The sequence below is a fragment of the Trichoderma asperellum genome, chromosome 4 (assembly GCF_020647865.1).
Source record: "Trichoderma asperellum chromosome 4, complete sequence".
NCBI classification, from domain to species: domain Eukaryota; kingdom Fungi; phylum Ascomycota; class Sordariomycetes; order Hypocreales; family Hypocreaceae; genus Trichoderma; species Trichoderma asperellum.
The window spans coordinates 344,987-363,820 of record NC_089418.1 but is presented as its reverse complement, the minus strand read 5'-3'; the positions used below and the strand labels follow the sequence as shown (position 1 = coordinate 363,820).

The 18,834-nt window shown below is 48.1% G+C and overlaps 8 protein-coding genes and 1 non-coding gene across 10 annotated transcripts; 5 read left to right on the top strand and 4 right to left on the bottom strand.

Moving 5' to 3' along the window:
- The first annotated feature begins 143 nt into the window (after nucleotides 1-143).
- On the top strand, nucleotides 144-2,854 carry TrAFT101_006505 (uncharacterized protein). Its single transcript, XM_024904675.2, has one exon. The coding sequence runs from the start codon at nucleotides 388-390 to the stop codon at nucleotides 1,624-1,626; it is 1,239 nt and encodes a 412-aa protein (XP_024754840.2). The 5' UTR covers nucleotides 144-387; the 3' UTR covers nucleotides 1,627-2,854.
- On the bottom strand, nucleotides 2,499-2,675 carry TrAFT101_006504 (uncharacterized protein; the record flags this gene model as incomplete). Its single annotated transcript, XM_024904677.2, has 1 exon — nucleotides 2,499-2,675. One exon carries the CDS (start codon nucleotides 2,673-2,675, stop codon nucleotides 2,499-2,501), a length of 177 nt encoding a protein of 58 aa, XP_024754841.2.
- Nucleotides 2,855-3,189: 335 nt separating the features above from the next.
- TrAFT101_006503 (uncharacterized protein) lies at nucleotides 3,190-4,921 on the top strand. Of its 2 annotated transcripts, XM_066127789.1 has the most exons (2): nucleotides 3,190-3,399; nucleotides 3,465-4,921. In XM_066127789.1, the coding sequence occupies exons 1-2, from the start codon at nucleotides 3,380-3,382 to the stop codon at nucleotides 4,759-4,761; spliced, it is 1,317 nt and encodes a 438-aa protein (XP_065983902.1). In that variant the 5' UTR covers nucleotides 3,190-3,379; the 3' UTR covers nucleotides 4,762-4,921. The 2 variants fall into 2 exon arrangements, with proteins under 2 accessions (XP_065983902.1, XP_024754842.1); XM_024909122.2 differs by having other exon boundaries at nucleotides 3,190-4,921.
- A 1,440-nt stretch (nucleotides 4,922-6,361) lies between these two features.
- TrAFT101_006502 (uncharacterized protein) lies at nucleotides 6,362-7,490 on the top strand. Its single transcript, XM_024909123.2, has one exon. The coding sequence runs from the start codon at nucleotides 6,725-6,727 to the stop codon at nucleotides 7,406-7,408; it is 684 nt and encodes a 227-aa protein (XP_024754843.1). The 5' UTR covers nucleotides 6,362-6,724; the 3' UTR covers nucleotides 7,409-7,490.
- Nucleotides 7,491-10,350: 2,860 nt separating this feature from the next.
- On the top strand, nucleotides 10,351-11,722 carry CHI2_4 (Chitinase 2; the record flags this gene model as incomplete). Its single annotated transcript, XM_024905653.2, has 4 exons — nucleotides 10,351-10,946; nucleotides 11,011-11,084; nucleotides 11,139-11,236; nucleotides 11,291-11,722. The coding sequence occupies 4 exons, from the start codon at nucleotides 10,351-10,353 to the stop codon at nucleotides 11,501-11,503; spliced, it is 981 nt and encodes a 326-aa protein (XP_024754844.2). The 3' UTR covers nucleotides 11,504-11,722.
- Nucleotides 11,723-11,940: 218 nt separating this feature from the next.
- Nucleotides 11,941-13,276, bottom strand: TrAFT101_006500 (uncharacterized protein). The gene is made up of 2 exons (XM_024904678.2): nucleotides 12,500-13,276; nucleotides 11,941-12,405 (listed from the first exon to the last, which is right to left on the bottom strand). The coding sequence occupies exons 1-2, from the start codon at nucleotides 12,991-12,993 to the stop codon at nucleotides 12,024-12,026; spliced, it is 876 nt and encodes a 291-aa protein (XP_024754845.2). The 5' UTR covers nucleotides 12,994-13,276; the 3' UTR covers nucleotides 11,941-12,023.
- A 1,224-nt stretch (nucleotides 13,277-14,500) lies between these two features.
- Nucleotides 14,501-14,600, bottom strand: TrAFT101_006499. The gene has a single exon. It is a non-coding gene; the product is annotated as a tRNA-Ser (tRNA).
- Nucleotides 14,601-15,196: 596 nt separating this feature from the next.
- On the top strand, nucleotides 15,197-18,519 carry TrAFT101_006498 (uncharacterized protein). The gene is made up of 3 exons (XM_024901493.2): nucleotides 15,197-15,314; nucleotides 15,418-16,692; nucleotides 16,765-18,519. Exons 2-3 carry the CDS (start codon nucleotides 15,467-15,469, stop codon nucleotides 17,240-17,242), a joined length of 1,704 nt encoding a protein of 567 aa, XP_024754846.2. The 5' UTR covers nucleotides 15,197-15,314; nucleotides 15,418-15,466; the 3' UTR covers nucleotides 17,243-18,519.
- TrAFT101_006497 (uncharacterized protein) lies at nucleotides 17,221-18,151 on the bottom strand (the record flags this gene model as incomplete). The annotated part of the gene is made up of 1 exon (XM_024910403.2): nucleotides 17,221-18,151. One exon carries the CDS (start codon nucleotides 18,149-18,151, stop codon nucleotides 17,339-17,341), a length of 813 nt encoding a protein of 270 aa, XP_024754847.1. The 3' UTR covers nucleotides 17,221-17,338.
- Nucleotides 18,520-18,834: the final 315 nt, after the last annotated feature.

Here is an 18,834-nt window from a genome sequence, read left to right as displayed (position 1 = left end):
TCTTGGGTAGATGTGTGAGGTATAATGCCCCTACCCCGCCAATCGGACTCTGAAGAGCTGGGGCAAACTGAAGCCAAAAAAAAATGGAGAATTACCGTATACACCGAGCCACACTGTTGGCATTCCCAAAGAAAAGAACTCAATATCATTAGCTACCCTGCTGCCGAGGGATGAATTCACATGATTCATTGTTTGGATAGTCAAGAAAGACTTCAAAAGCAATTGGAATACCTCGGTCGGTTGCCAAGCTGCTTTCAAGCTTTATATCATCTACTACAGCACATTATATTCAAATAGCCCACAACTGACTTACTCTCCAAACACACACACACACACACATTTGAGGCACAATTACTTCTAGACTCTAGTTCCATCCATCAATCTATCATGTCATTCTATATGCAATCCCTCTTCCCCAAAAATCAGTCCTTCAGCTTCGAGGCTCTGCGAGCTGCGGGCTATGCTAATGCTGCAGGTGCAGATATTGGAGAGGTGATGGCAATCTGCTCGCGGATTGCCCCTGGCGACGAAGATGCCTGGTTAAAAGAATGGAAAGGATCAGGCGACCGTGCGGTCGCTAACGCAGAGATCAGTCTGTCCAAGGGGAACCGATCTGGCGCCAGGGATGCCTTTCTACGCGCTGCCAACTACTACCGCACAGCTGAGTTCTATCGGCGAGACAACCCGTTCAATGATGCGTTGTCGGCTTCGCTAGCAACACAAAGCACCCGGGCATTCTATGCGGCGATGAAGCTCGTGGATCATATCACGGAACGAGTTCGCATTCCATATGAAGGCTCTGTGACATTGCCGGGCACCATCTTCAGACAACGAGAGGATCAGAACAAACCAAGGCCACTGGTCATTGTCAACGGTGGATTTGACTCGACTCGAGAGGAAGTCGGCTACGGAATAGCACCATGGGCGCTGGAAGCCGGGTTCAATGTCCTCACATTTGACGGCCCTGGTCAGGGAGAGACACTCCGGGAGCAAAAGCTTCGTTTCCGACCGGATTGGGAAAACGTCATTACTCCGGTGGTTGAATACGCCTTGTCTCAAGAATATGTTGACGAGAAAAAGCTCGTCATCATGGGCATTAGCATGGGTGGCTTTCTTGTTGCACGGGCCGCAGCTTTCGAGCACCGTGCTGCTGCCATCGTTGTCAACGACGGCATATTCGATTTTGGCGATTCTTTCCGTAGGTCAACACCAGCAATAATCAAGTGTCTTCTCAAGTATGGCTGGTATGGGACGGTCAACAGGCTCCTGGGGTTCGTCATGCCAATGGATACTGGCCTGAGCTGGGCCCTGCGGAACGGAAAATGGGTATTCGGAGTAACCTCTGGAGTAGAGGTGCTGGAGGCAGTGAACAAGTACACACTTGATGGTCTAGTGGACAAGATTGTCACCCCTATATTGGTTATGGATGCCGCGGACGACCATTTCCTAAAAGGTCAACCTGCTGCACTATTTGGAAAGCTGGAGTGCGAGAAGGCATACGTTGTCTTGACTCAGGAGGAAGGTGCAAGCGCTCACTGCCACGTGGGCGCCAGTGCAAGAGCAAATCAGGTCGTCTTCGATTGGCTCCTCCCACAGCTGGGTATGGTATCAAATGCTAGTATGTAGAATACAAACTGGGTGTCGACGTCTTTGGTCGCTATGATGCGATAGATCTGGATGCTATCCGCATAATGGCACGGATAACTCGTTGAGCGGTCTTTGTTCGTATCGTTAGTTCGGTGGTAGCCAGATGTTGGTGCAAGATAATATTAACGGCAGCCCAGGGACTACCTGTTTTCTTTTAATACGTTCCAACTCAACGGCATCGTTTAGTCTCGCTAAATCTACCCTGGTTAGGGTAGGTATGTGGTCTTCGCCAATGGCCTAACTAGCTATGAGGAACATTGTCGGTATTTTGACCCTCGCGGTTCTGCTGTCGGGCTGTCCAGGCCCAGACGGCTCGTCAACCTTAGCAGCCAAATTATCGCCTGCGCCAGTGCCTGCTACACCTCTGCTGCCTCAACTGTGGGGTGTGACGACCAGAGCAACCTCTCTTGCCAATGCAACTCGGCTTCCGCTCTGCTGCGCCAAGGAATCTCTCCGTTTGCCATCCCTGATTACCACCTCTCCAGACGTTATTGTGCGTCTGCGAACCACAATCAGTTGCTGATCCTCGATCCGCTGCTGGATGCGTTGCCTCGAGTCGCATCCGAGTTCACATGTTTGTCCTGTTCGAGTGTCGTGTTTCCTTACTCTAGCTCCAAAACACCGACTTCGTATACAGACAGGTTGGCATCTCCTGTAATGATAGTACGGGCGGAAAAGTCAACACGCTTCCCCATCAAGTTGCCTCTCAGACGACCTTCCTTACCCTTAAGATGGGTACGAATTGCCTTCTGGACGTCCGCTCTTCTCAAAAGCACGAGCCTGGCCAGGTATTCGAGCACCTCTTTCAAAGCTTGTGTGATATGCTGCGGCGAGCCCTCATGAATAGCTTGCTAGACGTTACCGTTTACACGAACGATATCTTCGAGCTTGTAGGTCAAGTCATCTTCGTTCCGCATTCCGGTTCCAGTACCATCCATGGAAATAGAAGCATAAACAAGAGGCGGAGTGACAGGGAGCACGGCGAAAATCACCCATTGTGGACGGGTGCAGTCTGAATTAAGACCCATGTTAACAAGGCCCTTTTTGGAGATGCGGCAAGTATTGGAAACTTTAAATAAACACGGCGAGCGCGGCGAGAACCATCAGGGTGAAGCCGCCTTGTCAGATAACCGCTCAATAAAACTTTCCTGGTTCTCCCGGCAAGTCAGCGATGATGACAGTATATAATCCATATGACTTTAATCTAATTACAAATGGATGGTTGACTTTGCTCAATAGTATAATCTCAAGGGCTAATAATGGGTACTTTAGACTGCGGCGGCAATATACAAACCTCACTAGCGGATTATGACTCCCAAAACACTCTTAGCCTGTCTTGGCCGTATGGCTGGGTGGACGACGAAATTGCATGCGCTTGATAAAAACATGGAAACCAAAGAAGCAGATGGATGAGATTCGCTCACGGTTCAGATACATGTAATCGATTACGGTGGCGGATTGTCGGGATAATTACCTCAGCATGGCCGAAAAATTATGCCGCACAATCCAGTCCTTTACACTACATGTGCCACATGGTTTGTTAAACCAGAGTTGAGCCTGTGTATTTAGTCGCAAGCTACCAGCACAGGGTGGCTGTTCAGCTACTGTGAACGATCAGTAATCACAACCTGTAAGTTTTCTGATTACTGATCTTCTCACCAGATCCCCTGCTTTCAGCGCTCCGGGAATTCGGTAGTACAGGCATCCCACCGGCTGGAGATAAGCTTAGACTATGGAGATCATTGATCCAAAGTATGTAGCTGAGGCGCCGAGGCGCCTTTCAACAGGATTGATGATCAGTAATATGATGTCGCTAGGTGCCTAGTTTCGCAGCAAGACGCTGAGCATGGAAGACGCGCGGAGTGGGCGAAGGACGGCTGTCAATATAAATACGTGTATCTAGCTTCTCAATCTGCAAGGAAGCACTCAGATACAACAACAAACGCATCCAATTGCACAACTAGCTCTCGTTGCATCCATCACTCAGAAATCACACCCATCTCCCCCACTCAGCTGCAAATGGCGCCTCTCGTTTTCGTCGTGGGTGGAACAGGAGCCCAAGGAATTCCTGTTGTACGCGGCCTTGTCAAAGATGGAGCCTATGCAGTGCGTTTTTTAACTCGCGACGCCACCTCGTCCAGATCAAAGCAACTTCTCGCCTTGGGAAATGTTGAAGCCATCGAGGGCACATTTGCAAACGAGAACGATCTTCGCAAAGGATTTCGCGGAGCGCAATACGCCTTTATCAACATTGATGGCTTCAACAGTGGCGAGAAGACTGAGACGTACTGGGCTATAAGGTCGTATGAGCTGGCGCTGGAAGAAGGCATCAAGTTCTTCGTCTATGGAAACCTGGACTATGTCTACAAGAAGAGCGGGTTTGACCCGAAATTCAGGACGGGGCACTACGATGGAAAGGGACGCATCGGCGAGTGGATCTTGCAACAGAATAAGAATCCCGAGATTGCCAAGAGAATGGGCGCTGCCATCTTCACAACTGGCCCATACATTCAAATGGCGCTTGGCGCACGCACGCCCATGTCTCCTGTTGTAGAAGATGAAGTCGTTACTTGGAAAGTCCCACTGGGATCTGGCGCCGTTGCGCACGTCGATTTAGATGATTGCGAATACTACGTTCGATGGCTGTTCGACCACCAGTACCGCTCCAACGGCTTGGACCTGGAAGTCGCCATTGAACTTGTGGACTATAACGAGATGGCCAAGGCCTTTGAAAAGGTGACTGGGCATCCTGCCAAGTATGTGGATGTTTCCTTGGAAGAGTATTGGGCAACAGGCCCTCTCAGTGCGGCAAAGAGCGCCACGGCCGGGTATAATTCTGACCCCAACGATACTGCTACGATGAATATCCGTGATAATTTTACGGGATTCTGGAATATGTGGAAATACACATACAAGGGAAACCGTGGAGTGATCAAAAGAGACTTTGCTCTGCTAGATGAGATCCATCCCAACCGAATCAAGTCAGCGGAGGAATGGTTTAGACGGGAGGAGAAAAAGAGCAAGGAGCAGGGGTTACCTAGCCTGTGGGAACGAGCCACGAGTCTGAAGCCTGTCCTCAAACTCGCCGAGGATGGGCGAAAGGGCCGCCTGTAGACAGATTGAGATATCATTTTTCAGCGTTTTGAAAACCTTCTTGACAAATAGTAATAGTGCTAAAAATTTCTGAACTTTAACTACCAAGAAAACTAGTATTGTGCTAAGAGACCTTTATTCACGAACTCTCAGTAAATAGTTGTAGAGAGAAAGATTTCGGTTGCCCTGCATGCTTTTCAAGGCTAGCCACATGGCGATGTACGGCGGCTGGAACAAAAGATGCCCTTTAGGTAAAATGTATCGGGTTGCTTATTGTATCCTGAGATGGCAGAAGACTTGACAATTTTAAGAAATTCACTCATTCCAATACAAGACTTTAATGCATTTGGCCATGAGGATCAGTTAGCCCAGATAAGAGTGCAAAGGTTATTAATGCTTTTGGTGGTGTTTTGACACAGCTGCGCCCAAGGAGATTGTCAACTGCTATGACTGAGTTCCTCACCCAGCTTGAGAGACACTCAACTCCCGACAATGTAATCGATTTAGCCCAATGACTCTCAATCAATTGCGTCTCGCACCTCTGACAGTCCTGCGACATGGTACTCTTTTATTTTTCATACTTTTTTTTCTTGTTCTTTAATTTGGTTATTCATGGGATTCATGTGACTTTCCCTTCTTTGGTGGAACCCATGGCGGCATCAATATCAGAAGATTCCCTTGTTCTTCCTTTGAAGTTCTGATATCTTGATATTTTTTTCATTCACGAGACTCACTGGGGGGGGGGGGGGGGGTTATTTATTCATTTATTATTTTTTTAATAGGGCTCTGGTAATGAGGGCTCTTCAGGACAGGTTCTTTCTTTTGTGCATTATATGGGTTTTGGTGGAATGGAATTTATTATTCTTCTCGTTCGCTTTCGTTTCTTGCTTTTTTTTAGATGGGACTCTTGGCTTTTGCTGTATGTGACGATTCTGCGGTATAGGATAGCGCTCTATACTTTCGCTAGAATTTCAGAAGCGACAATACATGTATTCAAGCAAACATTGCAGAATATTATTTTTTTTTTTTTCTATTCTTCTCTTCTTCTTTCTTCGCCTAAACTCTTTGATCCTTGATTATCGTTACTAGGGATTCTTCGATACTTCTGGATGGAGTGACTACTTTCTGAAAAGCTGGGGATAGACAGCTCTATTTCGCCCGTCCCCAAGTGGAGAAGAAAAGCCACCATCTGGAAGAGACTCTCCACTTCTTTGGCCATTACTTAAGTCTCCCGAAAGTCAGCCTCTTTATTGCATCCTAGTTTAAAACGCACCACCGCTCGCACGTGCTGCTGATGAGCCAAAATCGTGGGGTAAATAGAGTGCTGGCAGTGTTAATTAAACTTCAAATGTTGCGCCACTACGCTATTTCGATGCTTTGACAGACACGAAAATACGGGGTACCAGTTACGTCCTACGAATACTACGATACATGTAGCTAAACATTCTTCCCGTAGAACAGTGGCCGATTAATATAGGAAATGAGGCTGGGGATCCTCAGTCCCTTGTCTCGGCGATGTGGGAGTCAGCATCCGATTGGCTGAGCTGGGCATTCCAAAGGATTCAATTCCACCACAGCTGGGTCGGGATCAATTCCTTCCACGCGCGAAGCTGCGCGGTGAGCTGTTAGTAGTGCGATACAGCTGCAAGTGGCCGAAACTAGCCTCAGGATAGCGGTAAACAAACGGCCGAGAACGATCGCATTGGTCCTTTTGAGATGCCTAGCCGGGCTAAACGCCATCTTTGTAACGTCACATTCACTGCACCGTTAGGGAGCTTGAATCTGCACGCGCTGGCCCAGGGTTTGCCACACGTTGTTCCGCGAGCACAGACGTCGAGATATAAACGTAGACCTCCCCCAGTTTGCAGGAATAGAAAAGAGAGAGCAGGTTTCACCGGACGAAGAGACCCAGAGGGAACAGTAGAGGAGCCAGGAAACTAGCGTCTCATCTCACCAGACACAACGGCGGACAAGCCTGTACAAGATGCACAACCTTTTCACTCTCACGGCTGCCGCGGCCAGTCTCTTCGCGGCAGCCTCGGCCATCAAAGTGCCCAGCGTCAATGTGCCCTCTTGTCCTCGTGTGGGCAGCATCAGCTACAGCAAGTCGGTCCCTGATCTGACTCCCTTCCCGCGCACGCAAGTCGATCTCTGCTACACAGACACCAGCCTCGAGCTCAAGTTCATCGCATACGACGAGGTCAACTACTTCTTCAACGCGTCGCAGGGCACCAATGACGACATTTGGGAATACGAGGTCATGGAGGCCTTCCTCTTCAAGGGCACTGAGGATCCACAGACTTACGTTGAATTGGAAGTGAATCCCAATAACGTGACCTACCAGGCCTTTGTCTATAACCCATCAAAGAACCGCACTGCCGGCGCACCCTTTGACCATTTCTTCGTCTCGGATCCCGCAGCTGATGGCTTCAGCGCAACAACTGTGCTCAACAAGCCGGCCAAGACGTGGAAGAGCAGCGTCACCGTCCCTCTGGGCATATTCAATGTAGACGACTGCAAGGCCAAGGGCACACAGTGGAGGATGAATTTCTTTCGAACCGTCGTGTCGAAGGACAGCTATCCTTCGCAAACCCTTGGTGCTTGGTCGCCTCCCAACGAGGCGAGCTTTCACATCACCAAGTATTTTGGCCATGTGAACTTTGTATAAGCTCCAGGATCGGGCACAGGTATATGAGCATGAATACGAATAGATATCGCGTACCTATAATGAATGTTGCTTGCCATCCGTGAATTCTCTCTCTTTTAGTGACTTGTTTCTGTTTATATATACGCCATCAGCTTCTGGGAAACCCTCAATGTAGCTGGGCTTTGTATTGCGATCAATTGCGCAGCATTTTGGTTGGCACTACTATATGTCAGCATCTCCTGATTAATTTGTTTGCCGTACAGTACGCATCAAGGGGAGAACAGAAACATTGAGACCTTTGAGTGAAGACACACAAACGGACGAACAATGACACAAAATGCCAAAGCGTCCATCGCAGTCGAGGCAGTAGAGGCAGTAGAGGTAGTAGAGGTAGTAGCAGAGCCGGGCAATAAGTGTCCCTAAATTTTTGCTCCCCACTTGACACTTTCTGAGGCTTGCATTGTAATCGGCGTATCAAAACTTACGTTTTCTTCTTGAGCCTTTATCTTTTCAAATTCAGAATCGCAATAGCGTTACATCCTCAAGTCCGCTTTACAGTCTTCTCGCGTGAAAAGGTACGCCATCAGGCAGACATTTGACCCACCCGTAGCTAATGGAGGCGAGAATTAAGAATTGCAGAAAGAGGAGACAAAAGAATAAGATAAAATGAAAACAATGCTCGTGGCAGATATTAATGAAGATTTGAATGTGCTTACGAAAGGAATATCTGGTGAAACTAGAAAACCGTCACCTTTTGAACTGAAACGAGGCTCTTCTTATTGTAATTATAAGCCGCGAATGCGAAACATCCGGCAATATATTCGGCACCAGACGGCTTGTAATTTCTAATTAGTCTTCAATTTGTCGCAGCGTATCGTTGCATGTCCGTAATTCGGTACAGCGTAATAAATGGAGATGTAACCGTCCAGTAATGGCAATCTTTTCTTAGTATGGGAGCTTGTATGCCAAATGATGGCTTAGTGATGTTGTCTCCTCTTAGGAGCATATGCCTTTTTTTTCTCGATACGTTCGGCCCTACTACGAGTGATCAGCAGTGACGCAGGAACGCCATTCTAATGCAGCTGGGCACTCGGAGATGTCGTTGGCAAGAAGGTGCTCGAACTCATCAATAGTGGAGAGGACTGCTCAATTTCTCCGGCAAGGCCATGGATTGTAAGCAGTGAGATCTATTATTAACCACTAGTGTTTACTACACGAGCGAGGCGAGCTATATGAGATGCGAACAGGCTCGATGCTTACACTCAAGACAGCCTGAGGCGGGGCGTTTACGCAAATCCTCACCAAAAGAAGTTTAAAAAAATCCGCGAGACTACGGTGCCACCAGGTCCCTGGATCTAGCTCGAGCATCGTGCGACTTGCCTATTTAGATGGATGCGAGTGGGCAATTGTCCCAGCCGATTACATTTACATGATGTGCGCTCATCAGCATGATCTCCATCGATTGTTAGTGACGTTGAACGTGGCCAATGTTTCTTATAGCCCAGATGTACGTGACTACTCACATGCAGCCAGCTTCACATGTGGATATACGGCAATCTCACATGGCTTGGTTATGCCCATTTCTCCCGCTTTACAGTTTATACAGCCTGGGTATTTGTTACATGTACGCATAAGTTACTGCAACGGCATTCATCCTGTCAAAGTGCGGGCGGCTGCATCCGGGAATGCTGGTTACATGTCCGCAGTCAATGCTCCATAGCCTGTACATCGCAATATTCCCGCCTTACAACCTCCCTAATTCAGCAGTTTCCTTTGCCTATAGTTGGTTCTGGTTGAAACAAAACTGCTGGGTTTCCAGAATCCTTGCACGTAGCGCTGTTTCATCCTGGTGCTGGCCATGTGGGGTCGGAATGACAAAAATCACGGGCGCATAGGCTAGATGGGATCGCAGATCTTAACCCTCCGTAACAGGTGCCAGTTTCTTAGCCGTGCAGCTCAGTACTAGAATAGGCAGCCGCTTCAAGATGCGTGGATCGAACGGGTGACAGCCTCACAGAGTGACACTAGGAACACATGCAAAGAAGAAAACCTGCAATGGTGTCATCAGGATGAAGACATTAGACATGTAAGTCAGCCTACTAAAAGTACTTTTGCCTTAATAAATGGCTCACTGTCTCCAAACAGTTGCAATAGTCAGTAGTAGAGTGAATTGGATCTGTGTAAGAGACAGATGTCAGTACACTTAGTATAGCCTTTAAGAATCAACAGCAATCAATGTCAGACTGCAAGCGCCTACTCTAAAAATTAGCCTCCGACGTAGCCTCACACATGTCCGCGGTTACTGTTGATCATTTCTTCACTGCAAGTAGCGCCCTGAAAACCCCTTCCATAATAAGCAGCGTCAGATGGAAGCGATGATCACGGCTCGAAAAGGACTCTGTATTATCGGACAAAGTCTTTCAGGAACGTAGCATCTATCCACGTGGGGACTCTGCCCACTTCCACCTCGCCGTTGGTAGTAATGAAGCTATCAGGTCACCACAATGTTCTACGCGGGGGTGTTGGCTGTATGTGTCCAAGTGGCCGGTCTCTTTTGAACATTGTAACCAGGACCAATCTTACACGCCCTTTCCAAACAAACATGGAGCATACACAGCGTACCCTTCTGCCGGTTGTTACATTACAGCCATGGCAGTAGGATATGCGGTTTCGGTACTTGGAATTACTTGTCAAATATTACATCAGGCACAGCTTTTACTATAGATAGTAGAGCGTCTGAAACATAAATATGGGTTCATCTTCCTCTTCTCTCGTGCCTTCTGGCTTCATTCCTCACTCACCACGAGACCTTCAAGTCTACAGTCATTTCTCGCAACACAAGGTCCTTGACGGATCCCTTTCATTCCCTTTTTGCTTTTACAGTATATATAGTCCCTTTTGACACCTTCATTCAAGTTTATACTTTACGACAAAGTCGATTGTACATACCAAAAACACTCAAGATGCTTTACACTGCTGCTCTAACCGGCCTCATGGCCACTGCTGCCCTGGCTGCTCCTTACCGCCGTCAAACCTCAACCGGCCTAAACGTTGTCTACTGGGGCCAGAACGGTGGTGGTACTATCGAGAACAACGATCTTTCTGCTTACTGTACTGCTGAAGCCGGTATCGACGTCGTCGTACTTAGTTTTCTTTATCAATATGGTAATGGCGTCGAAATTGCAGCGGGAACAATTGGCCAGAGCTGCTCCATTGATACCTCTGGCAACCCTTCAAACTGTGATGAGCTCAGCGCAGCCATCGCTACCTGCAAGTCCAATGGAGTCAAGGTGATCTTATCCCTAGGTGGCGCGGCCGGTGCCTATTCTCTCTCTTCTCAGCAGGAAGCCGAGACAATTGGCCAAAATCTCTGGGATGCTTATGGCGCAGGAAATGGTACTGTTCCGAGACCCTTCGGAAGCAATAGTTTGGACGGATGGGATTTCGATGTAGAGGCGAGTAGCGGCAACCAGTACTACCAGTACTTGATCGCTAAGCTTCGCTCAAACTTCAACGGCGGCAACTACGTGATTACCGGTGCTCCTCAGTGCCCAATTCCGTCAGTTCTTCTTAGATTTTACAGTTATATGGCTGATGTATAGCCTGCTAATAAGGAAAAATAGGGAACCAAATATGCAGCAAATCATTACCACTTCCCAGTTTGACTATCTTTGGGTTCAGTTCTACAACAACCCATGTAAGTAAGCCTCTGTACTGTTGTACTATAGATACTAACAGTGAATGCCTTAAGCTTGCTCCGTTGGAACATCAACCCCTAACTTTGATGATTGGGTTTCCAACATTGCCAACACTCCTTCTGCTAATGCCAAGATCTTCCTTGGAGTTCCGGTTGGTTTCATCCTCATTTTTTCTTTTTGTATTACTCTTACTAAACCATTTCAGGCGAGCCCACTCGGCGCAACTGGCACTGAATCCGGTGCTAAATACTACCTTGAACCCTCTGCTCTCAACACTCTCGTTGGCCAACATAAGGACAATGCCGCTTTCGGTGGTGTCATGATGTGGTCTGCCGGATTCTCTGACTCCAACGTCAACAACGGATGCACTTACGCTCAAGAGGCTAAGAAGATCCTCAGTTCTGGTCAGATCTGCTAAATGTCGAGACAATAAGCCTCGAATTCGCTCTCACGAGACATGAAGAACAGTCCACCCTTTTGGAATGATCACCTTTCCTTTTCTGCACATTTCTTCTTTCATCATCTCTTCTCTTCTCTTGATTACTGTTTATATTTTTCCTTTTGGGACCGATGTATTTACTTTTGCACTCGCTGGTAGAGAGAATATACATAGATGCGCACATACATATATATATAGGTAGCTGATGAGCTAGATGGCATTGCCATTCGGCACATTGGACACAAATGACTATATCATACAACATTAAGTTAATCTTTGAAGTGAAAAATAAATTTAGTGACTATTTAAATTGAATCGCAGTTCAGGGGAGTTGTGGGAGTTGTGAGAGTTAGTTGCGGAGCCAAGTTACATGTAGTTATCATGCGACTTCACCACAGCGCAGACTAAGCTATCAGCGGATGCATGTACCATCGTACAAAAAGGCAACTATCATATACATGGCAGCATTAAACATTAAATTTCTATTTTGTTACTCCCGTTATTGTAGAATTGCAAAATACCACCCAGGTTTCGGCAGATGCGTCTTCCCCAGGTCTCCCTTCAGCCAACATCTATGCTCGCTCCCCGCATCTCCCGGAATGATGCCCCATCCACAGGCTGTACAACCTGGAAAGGTTGCACAGTTGGCCATACAGTCCTCCATGTCTATTGTATATAAATTTCCCAACTCGACTGCCTGACCTGCACCGCTGTAGTCTATTCCGCAAATAAGCAAAAAGGTCTTTTCTGAGCCGGGGACGGCGTATCGTGTGTTGTTGGCTTGAGGACAGCCAAGCAGGTTAGATGGAAGAGATTCAGTAGCAGAAGCAGTCTTTGAACTCGACGTGGAAGTCGATGTGTGAGCAGAACTTGTCGTGGGGCTGTTACAGCAGCAATGTCAGTACACGGCATGAATCGGAAACTGGTAGTTGTGAAAAGGCCTTTGGAAATCCCATCTCAGCCATCCTAGCATACCTTGGTTGAACAGCTGCCTTGTGCCTCGTACCCAGACCAACGCCGACACCAACGCCAACGCCAATCGCCACGAATAGCCCTACAGCTGCCATTATAAGCCAAAACAACCGGGTAGTCACTCCACATATGGTGGCCTGCGGTATAGGTGCTGGAGGAGCAACGCGGTCATACTGGTAATCGTAGAATTCTCCTGCTTTATGGAGAATGTTGGTAGTGCTCGACACATCGACATTTGTATCTCTGGTCGTTGGAGGAGGTGGGGGCGTCCCCTCGCGATAGAATGTCCGGGCGTTTTGGTCAATCGATCTGCCCCGGTCTGGAGACATCGGGGCCCCGTCTGGAGTTGCACGGATCAGATTTCGTCTGCCGCTGTCGCTATTGTGGTAAAGGACGCTTTGGCTGCTTGTACTGATGGTAGCTGAACGTCCGCGCTGTGCACCGCTGAAATCGCCTCCATTTCTCTCGGCCTCGCTGCGATGAAGCTGAATCCCCATTTAACGCCTCTGGTAAATTGTTTCGCGCAGGGCGCGCCGGCGTCGTCTTAAGCAATTTCTCAGGACTTTTTTTTCCCACTCCTTGCTCTCTCCTTCTAGCGCCAAACCCCTGGTACGCGTTGTCGACGTCAAAAGTGTCACCCAGATAAATCTCGAGACAGAGCCTCAGCCCAGCAAGCCGAGTTTGCAACCGGCAGCGAGCTCCTTAATTTAAACAGCAATGCGCTATGTCATCATCTCTCGCATCTTTACATCGATTGTCCTTCTTCAGCGGCATCACGTGGCGACACCCCTGCCAGGTTCATGCAGACATTCGATAGTGCGACGATGAATCCGCTTTGGGAGCCGGTATTCATACTAGCGCTCTAAGCAGCTCATCTCGCCGCAGTTGACGGCGGGCCGCTAGACGCAGTCCATCATAATTCACTTGCCAATATCCTACAAGTAGTTTTGCCAGGTCATCATAGTGCTTTGGCCACGATGTTAACAGTGGTTTTTTTATATCTTAACAAAGTAGCGGTAGGCCCTTGTAGACACCGATGCCATATCCATTGCTACAACAGATTTGGTTGACCGCAGCCGAAAGTAGCGCTTGATCCTGGGCGGCGATCTCAAGATTATCTCTTCATTGGACGCAAAAGCAAAACAAAGAACTAGCCCAAAAAAGAGGAGCATCTGCGGCTGGATTGATAGTGTTAAAGCTTCAAGTTCAATCATCAACTCGTGATTGCGGCGACAAGAGAAAGACTGTTCTTCAGCGCTGGAATTGTGCTCATCAGATATCTCTCGACGTTGCCTCTTTGGGACAGACTGATCGTCGCCAGAACCGCGTCCAAGATACCCAGACGCGCCGAACGCAGTAGCTTATCCACGCTCTTTGCACTCACGATGTCTTGTGGGGTCTGTCTCGCAAGCAGCATTGGCTATACGGCCGAGGTTATGAACTACAGTATAAAGACAAATTGGCGAATGAGTGTTGTGTCTTAGGGTACTCCGTAATTAGGATGAAAATGGAACACTAAACTGATGATCAGCTATCCGCCAAGGTTGTCACTGGCTTTACACATAATAACTAAGGTCTTTGCGAGATACAGAAATGCTGCGAAATTGCTTTCTCACGTTTTTTTTAGTTCTCCGCCTTACCGCAAGATCGACCTGAGCTCCCCGCCACCTATGTATGTACTTGTGTAGATTGCAAAAGTCTAGCTGTCACCGGAGGCTACACACCGCGCCCTTTTCTTAGGTTATAGCGAGCAGGCATATCACGCATTACCCTTGAACAAGTCGTGTTTGCGGCATGCATCGCGGCGGCGATATTCCCTAGGCTAGGTACTTTAGACTGGAGTTTCATAAAGGTCACGGCGATCAAGTTGCCAAACTCTGCGCGCGAAACTGTTTCCAAGAAAACAACATAACGAATAAATGCCACACAATGGTGAATGAGCAGAAACAAAGACCAAGTTAATTGAACATAAAAAAGTGCAAAAAAGGTCAAAAAAAAAGACAACGACAGAGGCAGGGTTCGAACCTGCGCACCCGAAGGTATTAGATAGCGAGAATCGGTGTTGATTCAAGTCTAACGCTTTAGACCACTCAGCCACTCTGCCCGTTGATGTCTTCGATGCGGGATAATATTAGCTAAGTAGCGCTTGCTTCAGTACCCACCAAGCAATTGCTGCTCACCAGCCAATTCAACGCGCCGTCCAAAGGAGCTTTCCTTTTCATTTCCAATATTGCTTGCGGTCTGTATCTCTTGGGAAATCTATAGATGGCTCTTATTAGAACTATCTATGACTAGTTCTATAGTTACCGGATATGGCTACTAGCAAACAGCATATTTTACAATTAGTGTATATTACTGCATACGTTACCCATCAAGGTACATGTAGATATTTACGTTCTGGATTACCTATGAGGTGCTGAGGATAATATCATATACCGCTTGGACTGAGCTTCCAAATTCGCCAGTGCAGCCAAATGCACTTGGATTTTTGAGGATACAAGAAGACACGCTTTTCCTATTTGAAAGATACTACTGTAGTTTTCCTCGCCATATCAATGCGAATCCCAGAGCCAAGTGCAGTGAGTGCTGTCTGGTCCCGGGTAAGTCCGGCGCCGGCGAGCAACCAATCTCGAGCTCGTCGGCCCAACCACATGCGCGACACCAACAGGCATTAGTCTTACATACTCCATCTTGCTCGGCAGGCTTCCCCGCCATCGTCTCGCAACGCCAAACCTGGCCGGCGCCAACATGCCGGATATAAGAAGCCCAGCCCAGGGCAGCCAGAGCAAATCGCCGCCCCTCATCTGCAACCAACCAGGTACGTCTACAGCGCTCTCTCGTCTTCTTCCTCGCGTGATCCCCTTGCGATTGTTCATGATGCGCGTGAGTATCATCGGCTAACCGCCCAAATCTCCCTCCAGAGTCCACCGCGTCGCGCTGAGAGCTTCCGACCCGGCAGCACGGCCAACCATGGTCTCGTTGAATTGCCTCGCCAAGTATGGCCTCGCCAGCCTGGTGGCCGCCAGCCGGGCTTCTGCCTTGGTGCCCATCAATCTGATGATGCACGCCGTCGACCTCCACGCGAAGCCCGATCCAGAGCAGCGCGTATCGATCAAGGAGTACGAGGACAAATATCCCAACATCAAGGCGTACAACTTTTCGGTTCCGATCGACCATTTCCACAACGAGTCGAGATACAATCCTCACTCGGACGATTCGTTTCCACTGCGATATTGGCTTGACATCTCGAATTATCGTCCAGGAGGACCAGTCATCATCCTGCACTCTGGCGAATTTGACAGTGATGGCCGCCTTCCATATCTTCAACACGGCATTGTACCCATATTAACAAAGGCTACGGGTGGCGTTGGACTTGTCATGGAGCATCGATACTATGGCACCAGCTTCCCCGTTCCAGACCTCACGACTGAAAACTTGCGCTTCCTCTCCACAGAGCAAGCGCTCGCCGACACTGCGTATTTTGCAAAGAATATTGTGTTTCCCGGCTTGGAGCACCTGGACTTGACCGCTCCTGGGACCCCTTGGATCATCTATGGAGGCTCTTATGCCGGCGCGTTTGCTGCCTTTGCCCGCAAGCTGTATCCTGACGTGTTCTGGGGTGGTATATCCTCAAGTGGCGTCACTGCCGCCGTCGAGGATCTTTGGCAGTATTTCGAGGCAGCGCGCCAGTACGCGCCCGGCGACTGCGGGCCCACCACCCAGAAGCTTACTCACGTTGTCGACTCGGTCCTCTTCAGCGGTGACAGAGCCAAGGTGCGCAAGTTCAAGGAAATGTTTGGTCTGGGAGATCTCGAAGATGACGAATTTGCTTCCACCATCACTCGGGGTCTCAACGGGCTACAATCCACCAACTGGGATCCGGAAGAGGATGTAACTTCTCTCGGAATCTACTGCGCAGTCGTATCCTCAGATGTCCAGCTTTTCTCGAGTACCCTTCATCTTATTCCAACAGTGCAGAAACTCGTCCAGGAAGCCGGCTTTGCTACTCAATCCGACGCCCTTTCCAATCGCATGCTCAATTACATTGGCTATATCAAAGATTACGTCAAGAAGACGCTCAAGTCGGCCTGCAAACATAAATCCGCCATGGAATGCTTCTCTGCCCGCCATACTCCAAATGACGTGAGACTTGAAGCCGGATGGCTGCGCAGCTGGGCCTACCAGGTGTGCACGCAGTAAGTATCTCTGCATTCTATTAATTGTGTCTGGTATCTTGCGACACTAACTTGCCTTTTTTCCTTCTTTAGATGGGGATATTTTGTTACTGGCTCTGGTACGCCCAAGGATCAGCTTCCAATGATTTCTCGAGCCATTACTCTTGAATACGCCTCGATCCATTGCGAGAAACTATTCAACATCACTACCCCTCCCGACGTGCAGTCTATTAATAAATTAGGAGGATTCAACTTTAGCTATCCTCGTCTGGCAATTATAGATGGAGAGCAAGACCCATGGCGTTCCGCGACTCCCCACGCCAGCGGCCTGCCTGACCGAAAGTCAACCACCAGCGAGCCCTTCCTGCTTATTGACTGGGGTGTCCACCACTGGGATGAGTATGGTCTGCCCGACGATGTTCACGTGCCAGGTCTGCCGCCGCCACAAGTCACTCAGGCACACAAGGCGGAGGTTGAGTTTGTCAAGGCATGGCTGAAGGAATGGGAGGAGGAAAAAGGAACCTCATTACCAGAGCTGGGTCGGGAAGAGGAGATTATAGATGAGCTATAAGTCCGTGCATGACTCTTAGCATGCTATTCCTTTCCATTTTAATGAACCAAGCCTATCTCTTATTAAAACCCCAGTAATGTAAAGACATTACCCCTGCTATTCATCAAATTGAAAAGCCTTCGAATCGTCGGCCAACCATATCCGAATTTCTTCCAATGCATCAAAGTCATTCTTAGGAAGAGATGATTGAACCGCCTCATCGAACCGTTCATAAGTGCGACCAATGCCTTCCAAACTTCCCCCCTCTTTCTGACACGATCCAAAGTCAATAATGATTGGTACATTGTCTTTGAGCATAATGTTGCTCGGATTGATGTCGTTGTGGACAATTCCTAGTTTATGAAGATGTCGAATTCCATCACCGACTCCTTCTAAGATATGGAGATAGCTTTCCAAGCCCTGTCGGTTTGCTCGAAACATCCTTTTCCCATAGTTTTGAGGGTTGACCGCCTGCATTAGAGTTTGGTCGTACTTTGCAAAGCATACACTCATAATTTTGCCATCGGCAACTTGGCAACCAATGTATTCGGCGATATTAGGATGTGGATTTTGTCGAAGAAGCTCGCAAATTTCTGCCTCCCTGAGCACATTATCTGCAATGCAGTTTGGTCGAAGGCTCTGATGATATCGATCGTAGGAGATTAACTGAGGCCGCTTGGCAAATATATTGCACGGTAGACGATCAGGAGCCCTCACAAAATTGGTGGGAAAGGGAGGCATATAGGCAGAGACAGGGATTAGTATCTTGCGAGAAAGATGCTCTCTCCTAAACTCTAATGGTGATGAATAACGAGCTTTTGACAGGCCATGGTATGTATCTTCACCATCTCGATAGACTACGAGAGTGCCTGTGAATTCATACTGTCCGCCGACGTCTTCAAAGGCTTCGTTGGTCTCAAGCACGTCCATTTTGGTCGTCTGTGGGGCTCGTATCGGTGTCATAAAAATATAATTTAGGATCGAGTAGAAACATGGGCTGATGAGAAAATGAGGCCGGACTATTAGTTTGTTGTTTATCACTCTGTAAAGTGCAGTAGCCTTTTAGTAGCGGATGATGGAACATGGTCCGTGTGCAGGGCGATATTGGCGCCTGGACATACCAGAAGTGTCGGAGTATCGTAGGACGTGCTTCATGGTGCTGATAAGCAATTTATACATACATGTACCTATAGCTAGAAGCTGCACAAGGACAACTTCTAGTATATTAGAAAAGTAAGACGCCAAATTTAAACAGATAGCGTAGTAAAATAAGAGTCATTGAGCCCCCGGTATATTACTGCCCGGCTGATGAAGTCATGTATCAAGTACTTCATGAATACGTATACTTACTCAATACACCCAGCCACTCATCCGACAGGTCTAATGGAGTGTAGCCAATATAAGATAGCTTCTGTGCAGCCGTCGCTCCGGATATGGCGTTGGTGGCTGGCTTGAGCAATTGGATTATAACATCTGCCAATATACTTCTGATATAGTGTAACATAGTACAATCTTGCTGGTTGAAACAAAGGAGTTGGCCATCGGTCTTGGCCATTGGTCGAGTAATTAAGAGTGCCATATATTATAGGCTAACGACAGCGCAATAATTTATT

Excerpts from the sequence above, each read along its gene's own strand:
- TrAFT101_006503 (XM_066127789.1), top strand. The coding sequence starts at position 3,380 with ATGGAGATCATTGATCCAAA. Across the intron at positions 3,400-3,464 it reads ATGGAGATCATTGATCCAAA|GTGCCTAGTTTCGCAGCAAG; the intron begins GTATGTAGCTGA and ends TGATGTCGCTAG.
- TrAFT101_006505 (XM_024904675.2), top strand. The coding sequence starts at position 388 with ATGTCATTCTATATGCAATCCCTCTTCCCCAAAAATCAGTCCTTCAGC.
- TrAFT101_006502 (XM_024909123.2), top strand. The coding sequence starts at position 6,725 with ATGCACAACCTTTTCACTCTCACGGCTGCCGCGGCCAGTCTCTTCGCG.
- TrAFT101_006500 (XM_024904678.2), bottom strand. The coding sequence starts at position 12,993 with ATGGGGATTCAGCTTCATCGCAGCGAGGCCGAGAGAAATGGAGGCGAT. Across the intron at positions 12,406-12,499 it reads AAGGCAGCTGTTCAACCAAG|CCCCACGACAAGTTCTGCTC; the intron begins GTATGCTAGGAT and ends CTGCTGTAACAG.
- TrAFT101_006498 (XM_024901493.2), top strand. The coding sequence starts at position 15,467 with ATGGTCTCGTTGAATTGCCTCGCCAAGTATGGCCTCGCCAGCCTGGTG. Across the intron at positions 16,693-16,764 it reads GCCTACCAGGTGTGCACGCA|ATGGGGATATTTTGTTACTG; the intron begins GTAAGTATCTCT and ends TTCCTTCTTTAG.